The sequence below is a fragment of the Zonotrichia leucophrys genome, chromosome 8, assembly GCF_028769735.1.
Source record: "Zonotrichia leucophrys gambelii isolate GWCS_2022_RI chromosome 8, RI_Zleu_2.0, whole genome shotgun sequence".
NCBI classification, from domain to species: Eukaryota; Metazoa; Chordata; class Aves; order Passeriformes; family Passerellidae; genus Zonotrichia; species Zonotrichia leucophrys.
The window spans coordinates 16857664-16880727 of NC_088178.1; the positions used below are offsets into that span (position 1 = coordinate 16857664).

The 23064-nt window shown below is 36.9% G+C and overlaps 1 protein-coding gene across 4 annotated transcripts in view; it reads right to left on the reverse strand.

The window, feature by feature from the left end:
* PRKACB (protein kinase cAMP-activated catalytic subunit beta) overlaps positions 1–23064 on the reverse strand; it is an 81160-nt gene that overhangs the window by 4629 nt on the left and 53467 nt on the right. For all 4 annotated transcript variants that reach the window (XM_064720125.1, XM_064720122.1, XM_064720121.1 and 1 more), the window contains 8 exons: positions 13157–13218; positions 12130–12258; positions 9623–9721; positions 8547–8629; positions 7909–8035; positions 5731–5826; positions 4126–4248; positions 1936–2100 (listed from right to left, as the gene is read on the reverse strand). In XM_064720125.1, the coding sequence (XP_064576195.1) occupies positions 1936–2100; positions 4126–4248; positions 5731–5826; positions 7909–8035; positions 8547–8629; positions 9623–9721; positions 12130–12258; positions 13157–13218 (884 nt within the window). The remainder of the gene's footprint in view (positions 1–1935; positions 2101–4125; positions 4249–5730; positions 5827–7908; positions 8036–8546; positions 8630–9622; positions 9722–12129; positions 12259–13156; positions 13219–23064) is intronic.

Genomic DNA, 23064 nt, shown 5'->3' on the forward strand with positions numbered 1-23064 from the left:
ACTGGGGCAGCCTCACCTCCAGTGCTGGGGGCAGTTTTGGGTGCCACGATGTCAGAAAGACATTGAACTGTGAGAGTGTCCTGAGGAGGGCAACAAAGGTGGTGAAGGGCCTCGAGGGGCAGCTGTGAGGAGCAGCTGAGGGCACTGGGTCTGTTCAGCCTGGAGAGGCCTGAGGGCAGAGCTCACTGCAGTCACAGCTTCCTCGAGAGGGGAACAGGAGGGGCAGGCACTGATCTCTGCTCAGTGACAGGGACAGGACCAGGGAATGGCCTGGAGATGTGCCAGGACAGGTTTGGGTGGGATATCAGGAGAAGTTTCTCCATCCAGAGGGTGTTTGGGCACTGGAACAGCTCCCCAGGGCACTGGTGACCACACCAGCCTGAGAGGTTCAACAAGTGTTTGGACAATGCTCTTGGGCACATGGTGTGACTTCTGGGGTCCTGTGCAGGACCAAGAGTTGGACTAGATGATCCTTGTGGGTCCCGTCCAAATCAGCAAATTTTGTGATTCTGTATCCAAAACATGAAGTAATTGACTGGTTTACTTATGACCATAGCATTAAAAAAAACCCCTCAAAACAGCAACAACAGAAACCAAAGCAAACAAACAAACAAAAACCAAACAAAAACCCACCCCAAACAAAAACAAACAAACAAAAAACAACAACAACAAAAAAATCAATAAACCCCAATAAACCCCCAAAACCATTCACATGACATTAGCTGCTAATGGAACACTAGGTTTATTCAGGAGAATACATGCTGTGGTAACAGCCACTGTGAAAAACTAGTATCAGTGTAAGGTTTATTGCTGTATTTCTGTGACTACTTGAATGACATTACAATCCATGCTGTTGATTCAGACCCTATTACAATATTTATTCTTTATAGTTGGTAGCTTCAAACTTACTCAGTATCAGTTTTCACAACCTTTAAATTTAGTAATAGTTATTCTGACTCTACTACTTCTTAACATTTAAAAATATTTCTTATTTATGTGAAAGTAATTCACTATAGCAGTACACTAGCAATGCTAAGAGTATTTAACACAGTATTAAAACACTGTTAATATTATGGGGCCTGGGTGTTCCCAAACAGCATACTGGCAAATGAATCTTGCAGCATATAATGCCTCCTTGCAAAGAGCCATTAAGAAAGTGAAGAGCAGATAATTAGAATTCCACAATGGGGAATATTTTCTTAAAAATATCTATACTTAATGCAAGGAATACAGGATGCATTAATTGTACCCTGTCTTCTAGTAATTAATACATTAGTGAATAATTCAACAATTGTACTGTCAGTTTGTGTAGCCAAACAACCAGTTTCCTTTTATAAACTATTGTTAGTATTCAGGTTTGGCCCTTAAAATACTGCTGTTACAGCAGCAAGTTCATGCCTCTATAGTCAAGACTGTTAGCATTTCAAATCCAAACCAATTTCTTTAAATATTATCGCTTATCTCTAGCTTTTTTTACAGAAAGAGCAGGTTGCTTTAGGAGAAAAGAAGAAGCTCTAGCTTTGGCATGAGCTTCTCCACACTGAAGTACAGTCTGAGTGCTGGCTGGAAAGGAAAACAAATTCATTTCTGCTGTGGAGGAGTATTTATAGATGCCACTATAGCAGGGGTTAAATAAAAAGTGAGAGAGGCAGGAGATGCCTTGTCCTGAGATAATCCAGAAATACACTAATGCACAACATGTGTGTTAAAGAGAACGTGAATGTACACAGAGGTCCAGGCTAGAATACACAGAAGAAACAAACATAATTCAATCTATATATATCCTTTGGAACCTTAAAAGATTAAACTACTTTCACCCTTTCTCAATTAAGAAGTCACAGAATGGAAATGGGAATGGAAATTAAACACAACAATTAGAAACTTTACTTCAATCCTTTAAAGACTTGTAGTAGTTTTGATCAGGAAGGGTCTTACCTTTCTCTGATAAATGGCAATCCAATCTGTAGTTGCAAACCACTTGTGATTCTTTATGTCATTTACACCATTCTTGAGATTTCCATATCGTTTGGTCAAATCTACCTGGAGTAAATTTCTTAGAAGATCCTTTAGGTCTGAACTGAAGTGTGATGGGAACCTCACCTAAAATTATACACCCATAACATTAAAAAACATGATACAAATTTGATTCTTTCCCCTGTGAAGGGAAACAACTTGACACAAAGGGAAACAGTAGGGCAATTTTCTATCTTTCTTCTAAAATCAAATCACGCAGGAATGCATGAAGAGAGAGATGATTATTGTTACACATGCATTTCTGTTTCACAAAGCCTTCATCAGCAGCATTACATTGCCTATTTATGATTTCTTGAACTGGAAGTTTCTAGAGAGCAAGATATTAATTTAATGTAACAGTGGTCTAAAAGCTAAGTTGAACTTGGTGTTTTAACAACACATCATCTCAAGAGAGTCTCAGCTCTTTTCTAGATATATATTTTTAGATTATATTATATATATACATATACAGAGGAGACACAGTATATAGCATATATACAGCATATAAATACATAGATATGCTCTGAAATAACTGTACATTCAGCAATCATATATGAAAAGTCAATCTGGAACTTCATGCTGTACTGCAATCTGTTTCTCATAACTAAATGCACCAACATCAGAAGCCTTACATAACAGCACTATTTGAAGACAGCACACTAGTGACTTGCAATTCATTCAAACCTGGCTAAAGGATATTTGAGGATGATTCGTGGGATGTAATTACAAAGGGTTTTTCTAACAAATGATCTACTGACACCATTTGAGTTGGCAGAGAGAAGGAAGGGGAAAAGAACAGGCAGAAAGCTGTATTTGTCATCCTCATAGTCTCAGTGTTTGACACTCCTGATACTGAGCTGATCAGTTATGATGTAAATATAGATAATGGAATTACTTAACATAAAAACTTTTAAAAAATCAAGAAGTCCAGATATTAAGAACCCTGCTTCAGTTTACCTACCAATATAGTTCTATTGTAGATTATGAGAAATTCACAGGTTTAATGACTATATTATCTAGACCACTGAGAAGTAAGGAAACATTAACTCAAATTTTTATGTAGAGAACTATGCAAATGAGGTAGAATAAATGAAAGACCCCAGGTTGTAAACAACTGCTAGCTGAGGACTGAATTGCAGTCTCTAGAGCTGATGTCCAGTACTATTTCTGCTGTAGTGCATCCATGGACTCAGTAAAAAAGGTAGATAATGTTTTACAGATGTCAAGACAATTAGATAAAACTACAAAAACTGCCTAAGGTTTTGTTTTTAGTTTAGAAGAAAAAGATTTCTTTAAAAATATGTCCTGGTAAATTTATTCCCATATATTCATGGACACAGCTGAAGCTTCACAACATTAAACCTTTCAAAGAGCAACCACCAATCACCTTCTTTATTAAATAAGAATCAACATCAGTGCAGGGCACCACAGGCCTGCTGAGGTACTGTCCTTGATTGGAATTACAGAGGCACCCGAGATGCAGCACAGCATGTGTCTGTGCAGGGGCAAGGAAGAGAACAACTGTAACAAATCAAGTGAGCACAAAGAATCAACACTGGCTGGCAGGGAAACAACAGAATGACTACATTTTGCTGCTATCCAGCACACTAAGAGATATTAATGAAAAATAAATGGGAAACATTGGATACACTTTTCAAAAATTTTATATAACAATGAAAGCCAAACAACACTAGACATGTCTACCTATAAGACTGTGGAAGTAAAGAGACCTAGGAGTGATGGAAGCTATTCAGGGCTTCTCAAAAATTGCAAAAAAAAATTATAGAAAATAGCTAGGCAAATTAAGCACACAGCTAAGTAGTTGTTAACAGTCGTTGGATCACTTTAATCCAAGCATAAAAGGATACAATACCACAATGTCTGTAAATTTAGTAACTTACATTTTAAATTTGAAGGCAGGGAACAGATTTTTATAACTTTGGTTTTCAAGTAACAATGTCTGTACTTATGAAACATACATTACAAACTTCTCTTAGGTCCTTTTCAAATTGCTCCGTGTCTAGAGGCCAGTGAATTCTGCATCTTCTCTACCAAAACCCAGGTTCTATAAAAACAACTGTGTTTGTGGAAACACCCAGAGCCATAACCCACCTTGCCAGACACAATCTTCTCATAAATTTGAATGGGCTGATCTGCAAAGAATGGGGGATATCCAGCTGCCATCTCATAGATTAACACTCCTAGTGCCCACCAATCCACTGCCTTGTTGTAACCCTGAATGAGATGAAACATGCCACTGTTAGTACAGGTTCTAACACAGCTTAGGATTTTCAGTATAGATCTATGTATTTATGCAATACAAAGAAAGCAAATACATTTTTGTTCATTTAATGCAGAACCTGCAACCTGTCACCAACCAAATTAGCATTCACCGATTCTAACAGCAGTACACTTAAAACCTAACACAGCAATGACAGTGAAATAGGGATGGAATTAAAGCATTTTGCACACATTCCTGTGATGAGTGTCAGTGATTTCTTTACACTCCTGGGTAAATGGGCACAGCTTATTTATTTAAAATCAAAACAATTTTTTATAGACTGATAATTCTTCAAAGCTTAAGGAAATTTCATTACAACAACATACATAACATTTCCTATATTGTACACTGTCACCATTTTGCTTGATTATCCACATTTTGGAACATTCAGTTTCATATGTAGTTAACCAGCTACAAGAACTTAGAAGTTTAGTTAATTAGCTGTTAGAGTAATTTATGATCTGATCTTAAAAGCCTGAACCTTAAACCATTAGTAGGTCCTATTCAATGTTATGAAAGACAAAGAAACCACCAAACCCATTAATTTCATATATGTTCTTGGAGATTTTTTACAAAGCTCAGGGCTGAGACTCAGTCTTTCAGGAAAATCCATTGTGAAGACATTGCAGTAGATGCATTGTAATTTTTTCTGCTGTTTTAGCTGCGCAGGGGAGAAAAACATGCAACCAACAAACATTTTTTCCCCAAACAGAAGTATTTTCTGTTCACTTCTGACAATCTGTAAAAGGTATTAATTAAAGCACATGTTTAATGTGTACTTTAATATTATGCACTATGATTGTTTTATAGCATAAGCAGTTCTGTATTTACCATTTGCAAAACATACAGTGTTGCAGTTGAACAGCTATAGGATAAATAACTTTTTGTAAATGTTGGAACACTTAATGCAAGTAATGGACACACAGATCTACAGTCAGCTTAGACTGCATGTGCTTTATGTGTAAAAACAGTGGATTGTCATGTTTGATTTGATGTCAAATGCCCTAAACCTGAAACTGCAACTAGTTATGTAATGACTACCGATTTATCCCATATACAGTTCTTGTTACCTCTGGAGTTCTTGTTCTAGTGTGTTAACACTTCAGAATGGAATCACTCAGATCTGTTCTTCTGATAAGGATGTTAGTTAAATAACCTAATTACAGGACTTTAAATCTCTTTGCTCCTCATAAGTTACATGGCAAGCATATGTAGAAAGTTTGGTACAGTTATGTGAAAATTCCTTATCTGGCATAAATTTTGGCATACTGAACAAATATTTACAATGCAATGACTGCATTTTGTGTCATCTGTCAATTAACTAATCAAGATTTAATTTTTGGAAGTATCAGCAACTCTTTATCCCTCAGAGCTTGATAATTGGGTGAGAAGCTTTAACTACATCAAATGCATGGCTGAGTAACAAGACAAAGTACCTTGCTGAGAATTATTTCAGGTGCCAGGTATTCTGGAGTCCCACATAACGTCCAAGTTCTGCCTTTTACTCTTTTTGCAAAGCCGAAATCCGTGACCTGTCACCAGAAGAAATAAATTGATTGTAAGTGCATTGCTACAAAGAAAATTTAAAGGAAGTACTTTAGAAATATTTTGGAAAGCCATTTTTTTACAGGGGAAAAATTTATTTCTCAAAGCACATAGTATCATATACTTTATTAGTCAGTCTTCCTGGAACTTCTAAGTCAGACAAATAGGGCTCATGATGAAATTAATAAAGAACACAAAATATGTATTATGACCCTGACATCAGCTTCTACTTATAATTTAAAAATCACTAGAAACTATGATTTACTAATCTTCCACATGTACTGCAATTACATTATTATTTTTTGTTACATTTTAACATCAGACTGTTTGTCATGCTGAAAATTTGAAGAATATAAACAAGATATTTATCTTTTCCTTTAGTTAACAAATAAATGAATCACAAAAAGGGTCAATATATTCTCCAGTCTTGTAAACTTTGAATTTTATTGCATAAGTGTATAAAGGTCATATGTAAAATTAGTGTGGGAAGAAAACAACATAGAAGAGGTCTTCCAGTAACTTCTGATTCTGAGTATCTTTGAAAGCATCATCAGAGTCAAGTTTGTTTATTTGAGGCCTGGGGGGAAAATGCAGCAATAACTGTATTCACAAATGGCAAGTACTTGAACATTATAAATTCCTCATTTCACTTGTCATGTTTTCTACAGTAAGTTTTCAGAACTCTGTATGCAATATCATACTGGCTGTGTTTTTACCTGGACCATATTGTGGAATACATCCAGAACCCAGGTAATTACATGTGGAATTCTGGGATCAGTTTCAAGCTACTAAGTCTGTGCTTGTTTCTTTTGTTTCCTCCTTCTTGGTTTCAATTTCAACCCATTCCTTGAGCAAACATACTGTACCAAATGAGAATCACTGCTAATTATACAACAACCTGTGCTGATGTTACTGTACATTAATGTCACAACTAAAGAAGCCAAACTATCAAGGCAGCTTTTTTTCATTTTTGGTAGAAACAACAGCATCAGCAGCTGGAACTGAATGGAGTGGGAGACATGCTGACTGGAGAGACCTGCTTCAGTCAGCAAAGAATCACTTCTGTGTTTGGGAATGCACATCACTCTACGTATGAAGAATACACTGCAGGCATAGGACGAGCAGTAATTTAACTTTAAAATACAAAAAGAAAATTAATTTGGAGCTGCAGCATCAACATATGAACACAAGCCTCCCTCTGCCACCATCACAGAAACATGCTGTTGCACAGAGAGAGCTGCCAGTGCTGGAGTAAAGCAGTCACAGTAAATGGAGTAAACCAGCCATACATTAATGGTGCTCCCCAGCTACATTAAACTTGTATTGATCTTCTTCCTACAGTATTATCTTAGACTCCAAAATTATCTTACAGTTATAAACAACATAAGATATGAATCCTTTACACTTCTCTCAAACATTTTTATTATGTATTTTCTCCTTTTAAGTTTAAGGATTGCACAGCATTGCAGAGTGCTTGTTGCTGCACTCTGCCTTCCCATTTGCCATTTAGCTAAAAACATAAGAGATAAGAGGAAGATGAGAAGGTGCCATGAGAGGCTGTTGTAAAACAAAAGCTGTTATTTGAGCACTGCAGTGCAGACCTCAACTCAGCTCCCACCCCAGCTGTGCTGGGAAGGCTCGGACTCTCCAAGGGTGGGAGTACATGATTAAGTACTATCATGTCAGGGCTAATATCTAAGCTGGTTTTCCTACACTCCTTATACAGACAGTGCAGAGAAACAGACATTTTAGGGCATCTTTCATCTTGTTCTAGGGCAGACGTATAAAATAGGTCAGATGAACAGAGCCATGTAATCACCTACTTCTCACCACAGACCCCAAGGGAAATCCTGACAACTGGCTCAACTGCAGACAGCTCTACTGTGCATACTTAATTTTAGTCAGAGGAAGTACAACCCAAGGGTTTTAACCATTACTAGACTGTATGGCATTTGAATGCTCCACACAAACATGCTAACAGACAATTTATTCTAAACACATTTTCTCAAATTACCTAAATCTACACTGCAAGACAAAACTTCATCCCTAAATATATGAAAATATCATACCTGGATGTATCCTTGCTGATCAATTAAAAGATTTTCAGGCTTTAGATCTCTGTAGATGAGGTCTAATGAATGGAGGTACTCAAATGTTAGCACTATCTGAGCTGCATAAAACCGTGCATGTGGTTCACTGTGAAGAATTAAAAGAATATTAAGTACCCCAATGCTATGCTAAGGTACCAAAACAACCACCTAACTGTCAGGCATAGACAAAGTAAGTATCTTTTAACTGGTTCTTTTACTGTGCAACAAGAAAGAGCAAAACCAAACATTTTCAGAACTGATACATACATTCCTTAAATTAAAGTCTTGCAGCTAAAATACACAAGCAAATCAAGGTAAACGTATCCCACAGTGCAGAGCTTTGACTTCAAATTTTACTTTTAGAAACTATCATGAATTTCAGTGACAATATGCATAGGAATTCCAAGATTCTATTATGCACAGATCACAAATGCCTGCATTAACTAAATGAAAAATGAATAGGAGTTCTTCATTGCCTAATTTAAGTCCACTGAACAAGGGGTAAATGCACTTAACCTTTCAGAATTTTTCCTCAATGCTAACAAATTTTACAAACCCCTCTTCCCAAATCAGCAAATTAGGCTTTTTAAAAGGAATAGTGTCATTAATACTCTTACCTGAACCTTCCGATTCTTCTTAGATGTGAAAACATTTCTCCACCAGGAACATACTCCATTACCATGTATAAATTAGAATTGTCCTAAGGAAATTCAGGAGACAAGTAAACACATACAAATGCACATTAGGCATGCTAGAGTCTCTACAACTCCTACGTGGAGCAGATTTTATTAATGAATGAAAATGAAAAATTGTAGCCATCCAATGACATTGGCAAATGTAATGCAATATAGGTAGAAATTCTTGAAAAACTGCAAAAGAAGCATCATATATCTCAGGAAATATATTTTAAAGCAAATCTGATAAAGACAACTAGCGAGGTCCAGACGCAGACTGGTGTGTAAGAGACCTGACGGAAGAGAGGGTAAGATGTCTGCTGCAAGGCAAGACCTTGAACCCTTCAATATTTATAACTGACAACCTGAGGTATTCTTGTCTCCACAGCCCCTGCCCCAAACCTCAAACCTCTAGAGATTAAGGTAGAACATGTGTGATCATTTAAAATTAAAAAAAGAAAAAAAGAAGGCACACATCACTCCATAAACTAGAAAGCTTCTCAATTTCTTTACAAACTAACTAGTATGTACTGTCATTAAATTAGAAGCTTCATGTTAAAACTGTCCTTCATAGTCAAAACTGTCATTAAGACCTGCCTCAGGTACAAATCTCAAGCAAAAAGATCTGCAGAACAATTACAAATTTACCATTCTATATAGTGGTACAGAAGACACGCTTTGATATCTCTCAAAGGTAAAATTATGCCTTAAAGCTCCCTTGCTGTACAATCCAGCTGCCCTCCAAGAGAAGAGAAAACTCTGAGGAGTTCAACTTAATTTAATTTTTATTTTTTTTATTTGGAGATATCCTTTCAAACATTACCTGATGAACGGGGGTATATGAAGTGTACACGAGTGCACTCCACTCCTACTCAAGCCCTGGCAACAGTGCCAAATGAAGCATCTTTGAAAACAAAAATACTTGAACTATTGTACAGTAAAAGTTATATATTTTAATATCTAAAGTGTAAGCATGCACTTCCCTGAAACCCAACAACTATTTTGAAAGTAATGAATACCTTAAAAGAATACTCCAGTTTAACAAGGAAAGGAAAGTTCACTGCTTGTAATATCCTCTTCTCATTCAGTGTGTGTTCTATCTGCTTCAGTTTGACGACCTGGGAGAGAAAAAACAATCTTCAGCTTAAGTGTGATATTTTATAGCTCTTCATAAACTTTTCCATGTTGAACAATTAGCTGAAAGCAAATTTGTAACTTTACAGAAAATTAAAAACCTTATGGATTCCTAGTACAGTAACAGCACCAAGAAAGGACTTAAAAGTCTAATAACATTTTAAAGAGTAACACTTGTGCAATATGGTTGGCAGACAACTCTACAAATAGTGTTTCTTCCTTTTTGCTAAGTGTAAGAGTCAGTAAGGAAAACCTGTCTGCATTTTCTATGAAAGGTTTATGTTTATTATGGCCATATTTTCTCAGCACTTCAATAAAGTCCACTTGATCTTTGGACCCTTTGCTATGAAAGGCAGGAAACTGTGTAGGACACAATTATGAATTTTGTTACCTGTGAACAGAAGTAAACAGGCTTATGTTATACAGCTCACACATTAGTGACAAAACTAATGTGTGACAAAACTAATGTAAGGAGAACACAAATTCAAAATATCCATTTTTATGAACAAGTTACTTGTTATAATTCATAACAATGTTAGGGTACTAACAAGGCAGCAAGTGGCAGGTTTCTGTTCATTCCTTCTCAGCAATTAATAATCAGTTTTCTTGTGTTAGACCCCCACGGTGCATAATAAATTACATCCATTTTATTTAATCCCAATTGCACAATTTATCTATAACCCATTTTCAGAATGGCATGATTTCCAAGTAAAGTTAAGAGATTTTCCTCACTCCATAGGAAAAGCGAAGGAAATGTACATAAGTGATCAAAACAAGTCTGCTTTTATGTTTGGAAATCAAATCTAACTGCTATAAATAAGAGATAATCAAGATACTCCAACCCTGAATGAAATAGCATTTAAATTTAATTTTAGAAGCAAAAAGTAGTACCCATAAAAAACTCACTACTGTTTTGAAATAAACATCATACAAAGGAAATAATGAAACCCATTTGGAATTCTAGATCTTCAGGGTACAAATAAAGTTTCGCTCAAATCAACTAATTTGTGGGAAGTATCTCCTTCATCCCTAAAAAGCTACAGTGCTGGAAAGATCTTGTCCATCCAAGCAAGAAAGCCAGGGCTCTTGTCTGTGAGGTGTTCAGCTGCAACGCCAGACCAGACTTCACTCCTGCTCCTGCATCTGCTCCCAGGGAGGTACTGCAAGGGGATGGAGCAACACCACAGGCTGAAGCTGCTGTTTAACACTTCAGAATGTCCAACTGGGGCTTCAGACCCAGCTTGGTCACACTTCAGCACAGACTCAGGGCATGGCCAGTGTCAGCTTCCCATATACCAAATGGTATAATGGCAGATTCTCCAACAGCTTCTTTGTGCCCAGGCTCTTGTTCAGGATTTTTTTCTTTCCAAATACAATTACCTAATTAAACTAGCCAAGCAGTGGCATGTTACAGCCTTCCGAACTCAAGGCAGACAAAGGAATAACTTTAATAATCCTTACACAAGAAAACTCCAGGCTGCCTCAACATCCATTACATTTTTTTCATGTTCTATGAATCAAGCATGAGACTGGATAACAAAGACATTCACTGGATGCTTTCCCTTTTTTTCAAGCAAAATGGAAATGAAAAATTATAGGCAGCCTGCCCATTGTCTAATTTCAGATAGCTGTATGCTTTCTGTCATAAACAAAGAGACAGAAATGTATTCTTTATTTTTCTAACAATTAATGGAAGCTACTAATATATTTCTAATAGAATACATAAAAAATAATTATGCTAAGATAAGTTGAAAAACCAGGTATTTCATAAAGGAACACATCAAGATTTCTTATTATATACAAAACTATCTAATTTATGAAAGAAGACTGATGTCTGGATGCAAACATCTTTATAATCCTAGGAATCATTTACTGCAAGTTCACTGCAGTTGTTAAAAATGTGACCTTTTTGCTTTTTCCAGATAACTTTCCAATTTTGAGAGGTAGTAATGAATTTAATTAACTTAAAAAAAACCAACTCTTGAAGTATTTTTATGGCAGCTTTCTGAAGTAAGATGTTATTTCCTAAACTCCTCCAGTAATCACAACTCAGCCATTCACAAAAAAAGGGTTCAAAGTAAAAAAACAGCTGAGACTCTGAAATTTGGTGGTGGACTCTTTGTGCAGCACTGGGATGCTCTGCTGCAGGATGCCACCAGCCATGCTGAGGTAATGCTGAGGCACATTTCCACATAGGTGGAAATGGCTGGGCTGCCTTTATTTGTACTACGCTGGAATGTCATTTTAACTTCATTAGATTTTTTAAAAATACAAGTTATAATGGTGTCTAACAGGAGAATGCTTTAGATGCAAAAAATGGGGTTTTCTATGCAAAAAAAAAAAAAAAATCAAACTCTTCTGTAGCACAAAACCCCCAATGAATTATACCAACCTTCTGTTTGTCCAGTATCTTCATAGCATAATACTGTTCTGTGGATTTATGTTTCACCATCATTACTCTCCCAAATGATCCTGTTCCAAGGGTTTTTTGCCGCTCAAAATCATCTAGGCCAGCAGTATTCTATATGTAGGATATAATCACATTGTTTACAATAATACCAAAGAGAATTTTAACTGTATGAATTCAGTTATGGAAAAGAGTTGGGAAATACTACATTTAACAAAGATAACTATAGCCAACTATACTGTAATTTGATATCAGTCAAATTTTAAAAAAGAGATTTTACATTGCACTCATTGAAACAGAAGAATCAACATTTCTGTAATTTGTCCATACATGCTTAGTAAGGAACATCTAGCAGCAAACAGATCCTGAATATAACATGCAGATAAATAATCCCTTCATGCTTCATGATCAAGAATATTAGAACATGCAAAAGACCCCAAGCTCTAGAGAGAGTTCTACATGAGAGCTGTCTGAAGAGCACATCCCCAAGTACATTTTCTCAGACATTCATTTCCATAGCATCTCAAATATTGCATTAGAACAAGAATCTTACCCAAAATCCCAAATTTTACAAGACTTCACTCTAACAAGCTCATTAACCAGCTCCCAAGCACTATGCAGTAGTCTTAATACTCTTAATTCCACATACTAGCAGAAATTATTAACATGGTAAATTACAGATGTGCCAATGCTTCTGGTTATTAAAAAAAAGCCAACTAAAAACAAGCCAATAGATTTTGAGTCTTGTCATGTTCATTGTGAACATCATTCTCATAAGAGAAAATGTTGTTCAGTGGGAGCATTTTATCAGCTCAAATCTGGAAAATACTTGATAATCTCTGTTGATAAACTTTGATGAAAGTGACAAAGCTGGCATCAAAACAACCTGAAAATCCTTTACAAATTGCACTAAAATTATTTCTGCACTACTCATTACAGACTGATAACATATTGATAACATTATCCAAAAAATGCAACACAGAAAATTACTGAATGCTTAAATGACTGATACCTGAGGGGGGCTTTCCCATTTTCTTAAAAAGTCTTCTTTGGCTTTGGCTAGGAACTCTTTCACTGAAAACACACAAAGAAGGTACATTTCAATTAATCTAATTCATCATGAGTGCAATGGAGATGGTTTGTTAACAAAATACATAAACTTCATTATCAACTTCTTTCTTCAATTGATAATATGCTATTTTCACCATGGATGAAAGCAAGCATCAATGCCTCTAGAAGTTCTACTCTATCTCCAGGTGATATCTAAGCTTTCTGGAGTAACTACATCATTCTACACAAATTACTTAAACTTTACCAGCTCTAATAGCTCAAATACTCTATAGGCAAGCAGGCTTTAAGGTGATGTCAGACATTCTTAATTCAACTGGGAAAAAACCAAACACCTGACGTTTATAAATAGCCATTCCACAAAGATTGACTTCTTATCTCTTTAAATGTTGCATTCTCTTTCAGCTGCTTGAGTGTAATGTCAATCTCATTGCTTTTTCCCCTCATCACCTTTATTTAAAGGCTGTTTGCAAGCTCAAGGACCAAATGGACAGCATTACTGCAAGCAAAGACAAAGCACAGGGCTACAACAACACTGCACATTAGGCATGCCCACAGTCAGAGAATATGCAGTTTTAATATTGATTTTCCATTGAAATTGAAGGAATGTACAATGGCAAAATTCTGGATGACTGTTTAAAATGTGCACCAAAATATTTTGTTCAGATCATCTCTCAGCTGTTCTCTTTTTTTTGAATATCAATGCTCAGCCAGATCAATGTGGATTACTTCATGCACAGTCATTAATGGGAGGTGTTTCAGACATTGCTGTGGTTCTGAAAGAGTCACAGAATCAAGAAAATATCATACTGGTTGTGTGTTCTCTGAATCATTTCACATAATACAACATTAATAACAGTGTTTTTTCTGTACTGTGACGTTCTGCCACAAGCAATTGCTAAAAATACACCACAATATGCCAAGATTATTCTGGTCAATATCTAGCACTCTGTGTTTTAGCAACTGTATTTTACATTCTGACAGTCAAAAAATTAGGTTTATAACAGGTTGTAAACAAATCACTTGATGAATCAGAACTTCCTTGTACTTTTCAGTGAATACTAATGTTGACAAAGAAAACTTCAAAAATACTCTTCTTATACTGGTACATTTCCAGCAGCAGTAAAAACAGCAGCAGCCCTGGAGAAGGCTGGTTGTAAATTACTATTTTTCCTTTTCCCCCCCCTTCTTGGGTGTGCTATGGGACTTGATTATCACAAAACACTCAAAGGAGGTTTATGGCTCCCACTACCACTGGCTCTGATGGAGCACTAAATAAAATGGCAATTTCATAGAAGTTGTCAAAAGTTCTGGCTGACCTCAACATTAGGAAAGTGTTTAAAGCATGATATCCACTCAGCAATGTTATTTGAAGAGAAACAAGCAACATCACAGAGGAGGAGCATATTCAGTACTCTAAACTTATGGTTAAGAAGTGCAATAAAAACACAGTTTGTATCAAAGAAACTGGTAAAATGGTATTAAAACTGAGAGTTAAAAAATATTTTAGTGGCTAATTAGCAAAAAATGTTAACGTATTTATCCTGTGTGTCGAAAATATTTCCTTTGTTTATAAGTAATAGAGGTTATTCATGTAATGACTTTTAATTATCCTAATTTGAAGATAGGACAGGATTTCCTGTGGCATGAAATAATTTTCAACACAAAAACCGGAAACTAGCAATGTCCAAATTCATGTTTGATGATCCTTTTTCCAGTAGAAGAACAGAGATGACTTGATCAAGTGAGGAATACTGATACAGTTATTCAAACATCAATTTATGTCAAAGTAGCACAAATATTTTCTCTTAATGACAAGAAAAAAACCCCAAGAAAATCATTAAGATTACCAAAGAGCTGAGCCTTCAAACTTTAGCGGCTGTAGCTTAGAAGTGAACATTAACACAAAGTAATTTTTTTTTTTTAATGTCATTGCAGTACATATGTTTAAATATCTCTCATGCCATCTCTGTTCATATAAATAAATATTTTATGTTGCCACTTATTTCACATTGAAGTATGACTATTCAGTATATATAAAAATATACAATGACATTTACAGTCATTTTTATCTCTGTTCTACTTATGGAATAAAGAATGCTGTTTATGAACTAAATGTGATCCAGCTGGAAATATTCAAATTGTGGATTCATGAGAAAAATCTCTCATTTCTAGAATACCATTAAGCCACAAGCTCTCCTGCAACAAAACTCCTACATTGTTCTACTTTACTTTGGCCCTCTTTTCATAGAAAGCAGCATTGAACATAAATTTTCAAAATAAAGCTACCCAAGGCTAACAACTTATCTGAAAATCACTATATTTTAAAAACAGTTTAATGCTTTGTGCTCAGTTTTATTAAAATCAGTTTCTTCCTAATGACAGAGTACATTGAATTATGCCTGGTTCTCACTTCCAGAGGTCACCTGGGCTCCTACACGGCAAGATAATTCTGCAGGTGCTTTCAAATAGAACTTAGGCAATTTAAGTGCATGCACTTCTGTCATTTCTCAAAACACGACTTGGAATTTGAACTTTTGAAAATTATCTCTCAAGCACAAAACAGCAGCTCTTGCTAGAAGAAAACACATTTAATTTCTACTTTTAAGTGCAGAATCAAAATTTTTGCCAACTGGGTAGCAGTGGCCATTGGTATTACTGTGATGATGCAAACAAATAGGTGTAATAGATGATGACTTAGAGGTTTTCCTCAAGTGCACATTTTTAGCCACCTTACATTGTGATGATGTGGCTCTTGTTTGCTTTTCTAGTCTAAACTGTACCTAGCATCTGTGACTTTGGGCACTAATGAAGGAATGAGCATACCAAACGTCTCTATAGGTTCCCCAAGGGTTTGCAGGAACATTCACCCACACAGATGAGATGATGAAGAGAGGAAAGAAAGAGAAGAAGAAAAAAAAGTTTTATGCATTTCCACAACAAACACATAGAAAACACAAATACATTCCACCCTTTCCCCTCCCCACTCAAGAACAGACCCTGTAATAAACCAGCCCTTTCCCACACAGACAGAATGACTCATGTTAAATCACAGAATGTTTGAGCAAAGAAAGAAAAAAAATCACCAAAGGCAGCTAAAATCAGTATGAAAAAAAGATGATGCATCACAGAAATAAGCACAGCTTAGAAAACTTCAGGAGATCAAGTTGGCATCTTTAATTATTAAGCTATTCCAAGACATACACATCCACGGAACTGTTGCTAACAATAGTGTATCTATCTTCATCACAGCATGCTGGATCACAATAAAACCTGTAATCGGGTGATCTTCCCACTACTTAGCACTTTGTTCCAGAAGACAGCATGTGTGAATTGCATGGCATGTGGTAGATAGCAAAGAAGTGGCAAGCAGTCTCCAAAAAAAAAAAAAATCTCAATCAGATTTCAGTGATTTAAGTCCTATTACCCAATAGGACTGAGCAGCAACTTGAGGAGTCTAATCTGCACAGCTGAAGTTACTGTATGCAAAGTGGAATGCACACAGGGATCTGGTATGGACACCATATGAGCATGATTTAATTCGGTAAAGCTGTCAGAAAAAAGGAGCTAAGGATGTGGACATACAGGTTCCCATAAACACTGAAGAACAAGGATCACTTGTCTATGGCTGAACAAAGTGAAGATGAGAGTGGGGCAAGGAGTGTATGCACAGACCAGCAACAAACACTGCTCAGACTGGGTATGCTGGTACATTGGAAGTTGGAGTGCAGGAGGCTGAAAGCAAAGCAGGAGAGCTGCTGCTCAAGAAAGGAAGGTACTAGAAGGAGACAGCAAAGCACAGGTAACAGCACCAGCACAACAAGGACCACAGCAGAAACAACTGAACACGGCAGGAAGGACACCAGCTGGAAGCAGAGAGGATGCACCCACCAGCTGTGCAGGGATCAGGCAAGCACAAACACACAGCACAAACCCATGAGCACATGAGCAAGCCTTGGCAGGAGAGGCAGGCTCTCTGCAGTGCAAACACCCAAAGCAGGACATTTGGTGAGATTCAGAAGAGGGTGGGAAGAAATGGAATCATGGCCAAGGACCACAAGTGAATGGCTTGAAGCAGTCACACCTTCTGCCTGCTCTGGTTCACCTTGGTCAGAAGCAGTGCTACAACCACTGCAACACCAGGCCTCAGCTACTCCCTTGCATATCACAGGGGGCTTGTGGAGAGCTTACTTGGAACCAAGGCAACAGGAGGATAAGCAGGAAAATCTGCTGGAACAGTGTTCTAAGGGAAGAGGAACCCAACATCCAGAGGTTCCTAGGTAATGCCAGCATAGGAGGAATTAAAGAAAACCCCAAGCATACAAACCAACAACACCCAAACAAATGAAAAAACTCTGCTGCATGCAAAACAGAAACACCCCTGAGCCCACCCCCAAACAAGAGGAGATTGGTCTCTATTGGTATATTCACACAGTTCACAATATGTTTGCTTGTTTTATTGATCAACTTTTCTATGAAAAGTTAACATGCTTATAAAAAAACTGTTAACTAAGGGTATGAGTACTGTAATGAGTACTTTGACCTAAAACACAGTTTAAGGGCAAGTGAATCAGAAGCAAGTTCCTGAAAAAAATCAGGAGGGTGAAGACCTCTCGGTTGCAGGATTGCAATGACAGCAGAGGGAAAGGGGTCACAGATGGAGCAGTCCTGAGAGTTACCATGAGTTACTCTGCCTTTCTCCCACCTCCCACATGCACAGTATTTGTTATTCTCAACCACATCTCCCACAAGAGCCAGCAAGCCAGGATTTTTTTTTTTTTGTAAGGGAAAAAAAAAAGTATTTGGCTAGGATTCACAGCAAGAAAGCAAGAACTAAACTGATTAAGACTAAACACTGGGCACCACTACAAACCCCCATCTGCTGTGCTAAATGCCAATCTCTGTCTGGTATTTAAAATGCCCTTTATCAAAATACAATTCAAATTTTCTTCCAAAACTGTAATATAATCATTTGAAGTCTGGAGTTAAATGGGCTATTTAATTAAATAATTTAATGGAAAAATGAATATGTATGAAGAGATTCTGGTAAATGTATATGTATATTTCATTTTTATAAAAAGTGTATTTATAGCCTTAAACTTCATCAAGATGTATATAGATATCTGTGGTTTTGGTACCATATTTCAGATGCAAGTGAGAAGCTTCTGATTCTGGTTCTAAGTCTCATTCTTACACTATTAACCTGTTGTCTAAATTTTTAAATATTTCTCTTTTGATTAGCAGGAGTAATAAAAAGGGCTCAAAACAAGGTTTCTCTGCCCTGGCAAGTGTTTCAAAATGAACACAGCTAAGTGTTAAGTATTATTATACACTCAGATGAAGCAGTGTGAGCAACATTTAACAATTTAATAGCTGGAAAATACTTCAAAGCATAAACTAAAATGGTATCATTGAAACAGACTGTCAACAAAACCAAAATACTTTGCTTCTCACAGTATAAAAATGGTGGGTGAAAAAAGTCCAGGTGATACAAGCCTGGTTGAGGGCAAGTTCACCTTTTTTGAACACTGCAGAGAGCACAGCCACCAGCCCTCTTGCGAAGAGCTGACCAGCAAGGAGTCTGCCTTGTTTCTGCCAAGGCTGGATCAATGAACTGCCTCAACTAAATATCTCATTTATCAGGTTTTGACTTCAAGAGCAAGGTTTTGACTTCATATTTCTCTATAAACACTAATTATGGTAAACACAGATGATGCAGAGCAAACCAACTTACCAGCTGAAATGGGTAAGACTCTTTCTTCAGTTAAAAAAACAAACCAAACCAAATCAATCCAATCCAAACCCAAAAACCAAAATCCAACAATCCCCAGAAACAAAGAGCCAAACAAACAGAGCAGTTCTGAAAGAGCCCAATTGCTGAAATACAAAACCAGAAAGTTCTTAGTAGCTACATGATCATGTAAGAATTATGTATCTACTAATTAGTAGATTAACTGAATTAAGCTTGCTTTTCACTGAATATAAGCTTACTATTAAAATGGAAGCACTAATTATCAACTGTACACTGTAAACTTTTCTACAGAATAGTGGAAAGAATGGGGAAGAAATGGGAAAAGAGAGAGGCACGGAAAAAAGGGAGACAAAAAGGAAAAACCAGTAAATTAAGACCAATTACAGCTGTTGTGCCTAAAAACTAGAAGGCACTAGAATCGGATCTTCGTAGGAGCACATTCAGGAGTTAATTTAAAGTGTGCAGAAATTGTAAAGTACAAATTGATCTTATCCATTACAACTCAATTTTCAAACACGGGCACAAATCTTATTTGAATCCCGTGCATGATTTTCATGTTTTGAGTTAAACAGTATTTTGTGACTTTCCAAAAAGCAAAGTTAAAAGAGTTAAGAGCTCTGTAAAGAACCCAGTTCACTGCTTTACTTGGCTGGCTACACGGCAACAGCCTGTACAAGAGATGTGACAGATTAAGACACATCAGAACCGGAGCCAGGTTTTCAGCCATCAGAGATAACACTGATCTCTGTTGAATTCTGAGCAGTAGATACTCTACTGCACACAACTGCCACAGTCAGACTGAATTCCTTCTATTTTTATTATAGACAATATAATTAATTTCATTTTCAAATCCAATGCTCAGTCTTTCTCCCTTGATCTTTTCTTAAATACCAAAGTACTGCTTCAGAGGTGGCGAACCCTGCTAATGCCAAAAATAGAAGATAATATAAGGGGGGCACTCTGGGGAGACAGAATCAAACCCAAATAACAGAGTCACTTAGGACATGAATCCCTAAAATTTTGTTTCACCCCCCTCCGCCCCCCAAATTTATAATGTAAATCAGTAAAGTCAAATGTATAATGCAAAGCAGTAGTTTTTCAGTCACAAACACAATCAAATCTTGTACTAGCACTGCTCAGCAGAGTTGCACATGCACCCATGCCCCAGTTGAATCATTTTCCACAAAAAAATATACATACAAGATAAAGCTCTACTTTCTTAATCTAAAAGATTAAGCTCCTCCAGACCCAATGTTCATCAAAATTTACAAACACATACTTTAATAAGCGACTTCTCCCTCAACAGAAGATAAATGCCAAAAGCACCATAGCAGTTAACTTTATGATCCAACCTAGGATCTGTTATTCAAATCCTAAAGTAATAATGATTTGCAAGACTTTCTCAATGCTGACAAGCAGAATATTTTCATCTGAGCATCAATGTACAGGATGCGACAAAGCCTCCTGCAGATTCCTGGTGTCTGAGAGCCGTTCAACCCCACCTTTAGGTATTTTGGTCCTTCAGGCTGCCGCCCCTTTTTATTACTCAAGCTTCCCTTTCAAATTAAAGGGCTATTAGCAAGCTTTTGCTGATGGATTAGAGTTGAGGTTTTTGTTTCAATTCTTTAAATGGATCAGTTAGAACTAGCATTCAATTAGTTCTGGAATATATTAAAACAAGCCTTTGGCTTAATGAACAGAGTCTCACTCATACCTTCTTCCTGCCCTTGAAGCATAAATTGAAGCAGATGACACATTCGTAAACCTGCTTCCTCTCTTGCAACAATCCATGTGACTTGAGGCTTTAAAGTCCAAGAAACAGCAGCTTGGTTTGTCAGGTTACAGTTCAGTGTTCAGTATGGGCTGAAAAAACCCCCACAGCAGTCCTGTCCTCCCACAGTCATTCACTCCTGCATTTCTCTAATGACCTTCCTTGAAAGAGTAAAAGCATTCTCGTGTCTGACTGCAAGTCAGGCCAGGGAACCAGCCCAGACTGAAAAGGAATGGGCAGAAGGCAGGGAATGAGCAGAGAAGCAGCTCCCTCCTCTTCTCTTGAATGCTCCTCCCGAGGTGAGTGGGCAAATATGAGAGACAGAACTGCTCCTTTCTGAAAGGGTATCAGCTTGTGCTACCATGACAGAACCATGAACACATCACCCTGGACTGCTGAAAAGGCTTCTGAAAAATAATTCTCAATTCAAGTTATTGGTTTTCAATTATTGTATTGAATAATTCCACTATCTTAAAATTTAAAATTCATAAATTTTGTGTTTAACACAATTACTTTCAAATGCAGTACATAACACTCCCCATTTAAAAAATTTGCTCATACAGAAAAAAATCTATGTGAAGAATCTTAACATGTAACTGAAGAATCTTAAGATGTAATATACTCAATTGTCATCCTCTGAGGAACTCAGTAGGCAATTACGAATTAAGGTGCAGCTGTGCAGTACCATCCTCTATAGTTGTTGAACTTTATCCAGCAAATAATCTAAAATGTTACAACTATCACAGGACCTGTAGTGTAAAAGACCACATTCCTGTGTGAAATATAACAGGTATTAACAATACAACAAAGAAAGCTGAAAACTGTGTGACAATTGTCAAAATTCAAACATCTTTTGTTCCTGCAGTGCATACATTTCCATGGTTACCATGTGGGGAGAAAAAAAAAGAATACAGTTTAAGAATGAGTTCCAAGAAAAACATCTTCTAGGGCACTACTATAAAGTATTTCGTAAATGTATCACATTTTTGAGTAAAGGTTTTTAAGAAATTCTAGTAGTTGATACAAATACACAAATTAATCAGATTTTCCTATTACAGTCAAAACCACTTACCAACAAAAATGTTTTCAGCACCTGCTGCAGATTCCCTCTAGTTAAGCTCTCTGCGCCATTAAGATTCTGGCCAGTTGGTCAGCACCCACTTCCCTCTCCATATCACTGCCCCACATTTCCTCTCTGCAGCAGTTCAGTGACTACAAAGGATAACGTGCAGCTATCCCTAAGACCAGGCTTTATGGCTAGATTATTAGCAACAGTAAACAGAAATCTGCAGGTAGTTGATCTTATCTGCATATTGACTAATGAACTCCCTGCAAGCAGGGAATAATACCACACACACTCATGCACAAATACCCCTTCCTTTTCAAAGTAACCTTTAGAAGTTTTACCAAACTAACTTCTTCCTTATACTCCAACTAAAAACTGCAGGGGCTGTTCACTGTATGGATGCATTTAAAAAGTTACTTGAGAAGAGAAACTATTTTGTTGCTTTTTCTTTTTTTCAAATATTTAATACAAGGCATAAAAATAATAGTGGATGCAACAATCTTGGTCTGTGGGCAGTCATGTCCAAGCCCACTTCCCACAGGCTATCTTGTTCCAGCCCTTGCATTTTTAAAACTCCACAAAAATTATCATATAGATACTTTGGGATCAGCTAGACATCTTCACAGCTGTCAGGGTAAATCAGCAAAATAGTTCTTCATCTCCTCACAAGATCTGAGCTTCTGACACATTGCTGCACTGACATATCTCCTGCAGAACATGCTTTCAATATTTACAGGAAAGGGTTGCCTGCAGTAACCAGCCAAGCAGGAGAAGTTCATTTATACCCTTAAATAGCAGAGACTGGCTTCCTGAATAAGGAAGTCTTATGTAAATAAACACATTTCACAATTCAACACACTGGGTGAATAACAAATTTTTGTTTGTCTCAGGATTAAGGCAAGTAAAAAGTAGGTAAGAAGGTTTATTATCCATTCTGATAAAGAATGAGATTTTAGAGAGAAACTGGGTAAATTCAGCACTTATTTGGCATAGAGGCATGCCAAATAGAGGCATGCATAGAACTGAACTGCAAACCCTGAAAAAAAAAAAAGCTGAAGAAATTAAACCTATTAAACCGAAGAAATTAATTCTTAATGGGCTGGGCTATCTGTCAGCAGCTAAAGATGAATAAAGAAAAACAGCAAAAACATTGTGCAAGTTACAAAACTACCTGTAAGAATCTCCACAATTAAAGCTGGGAAACTTCTGTGAACTTTGGCCTACAACAGCAGGACTAGCAGAAACTCTCCGAGTAACCAGCAA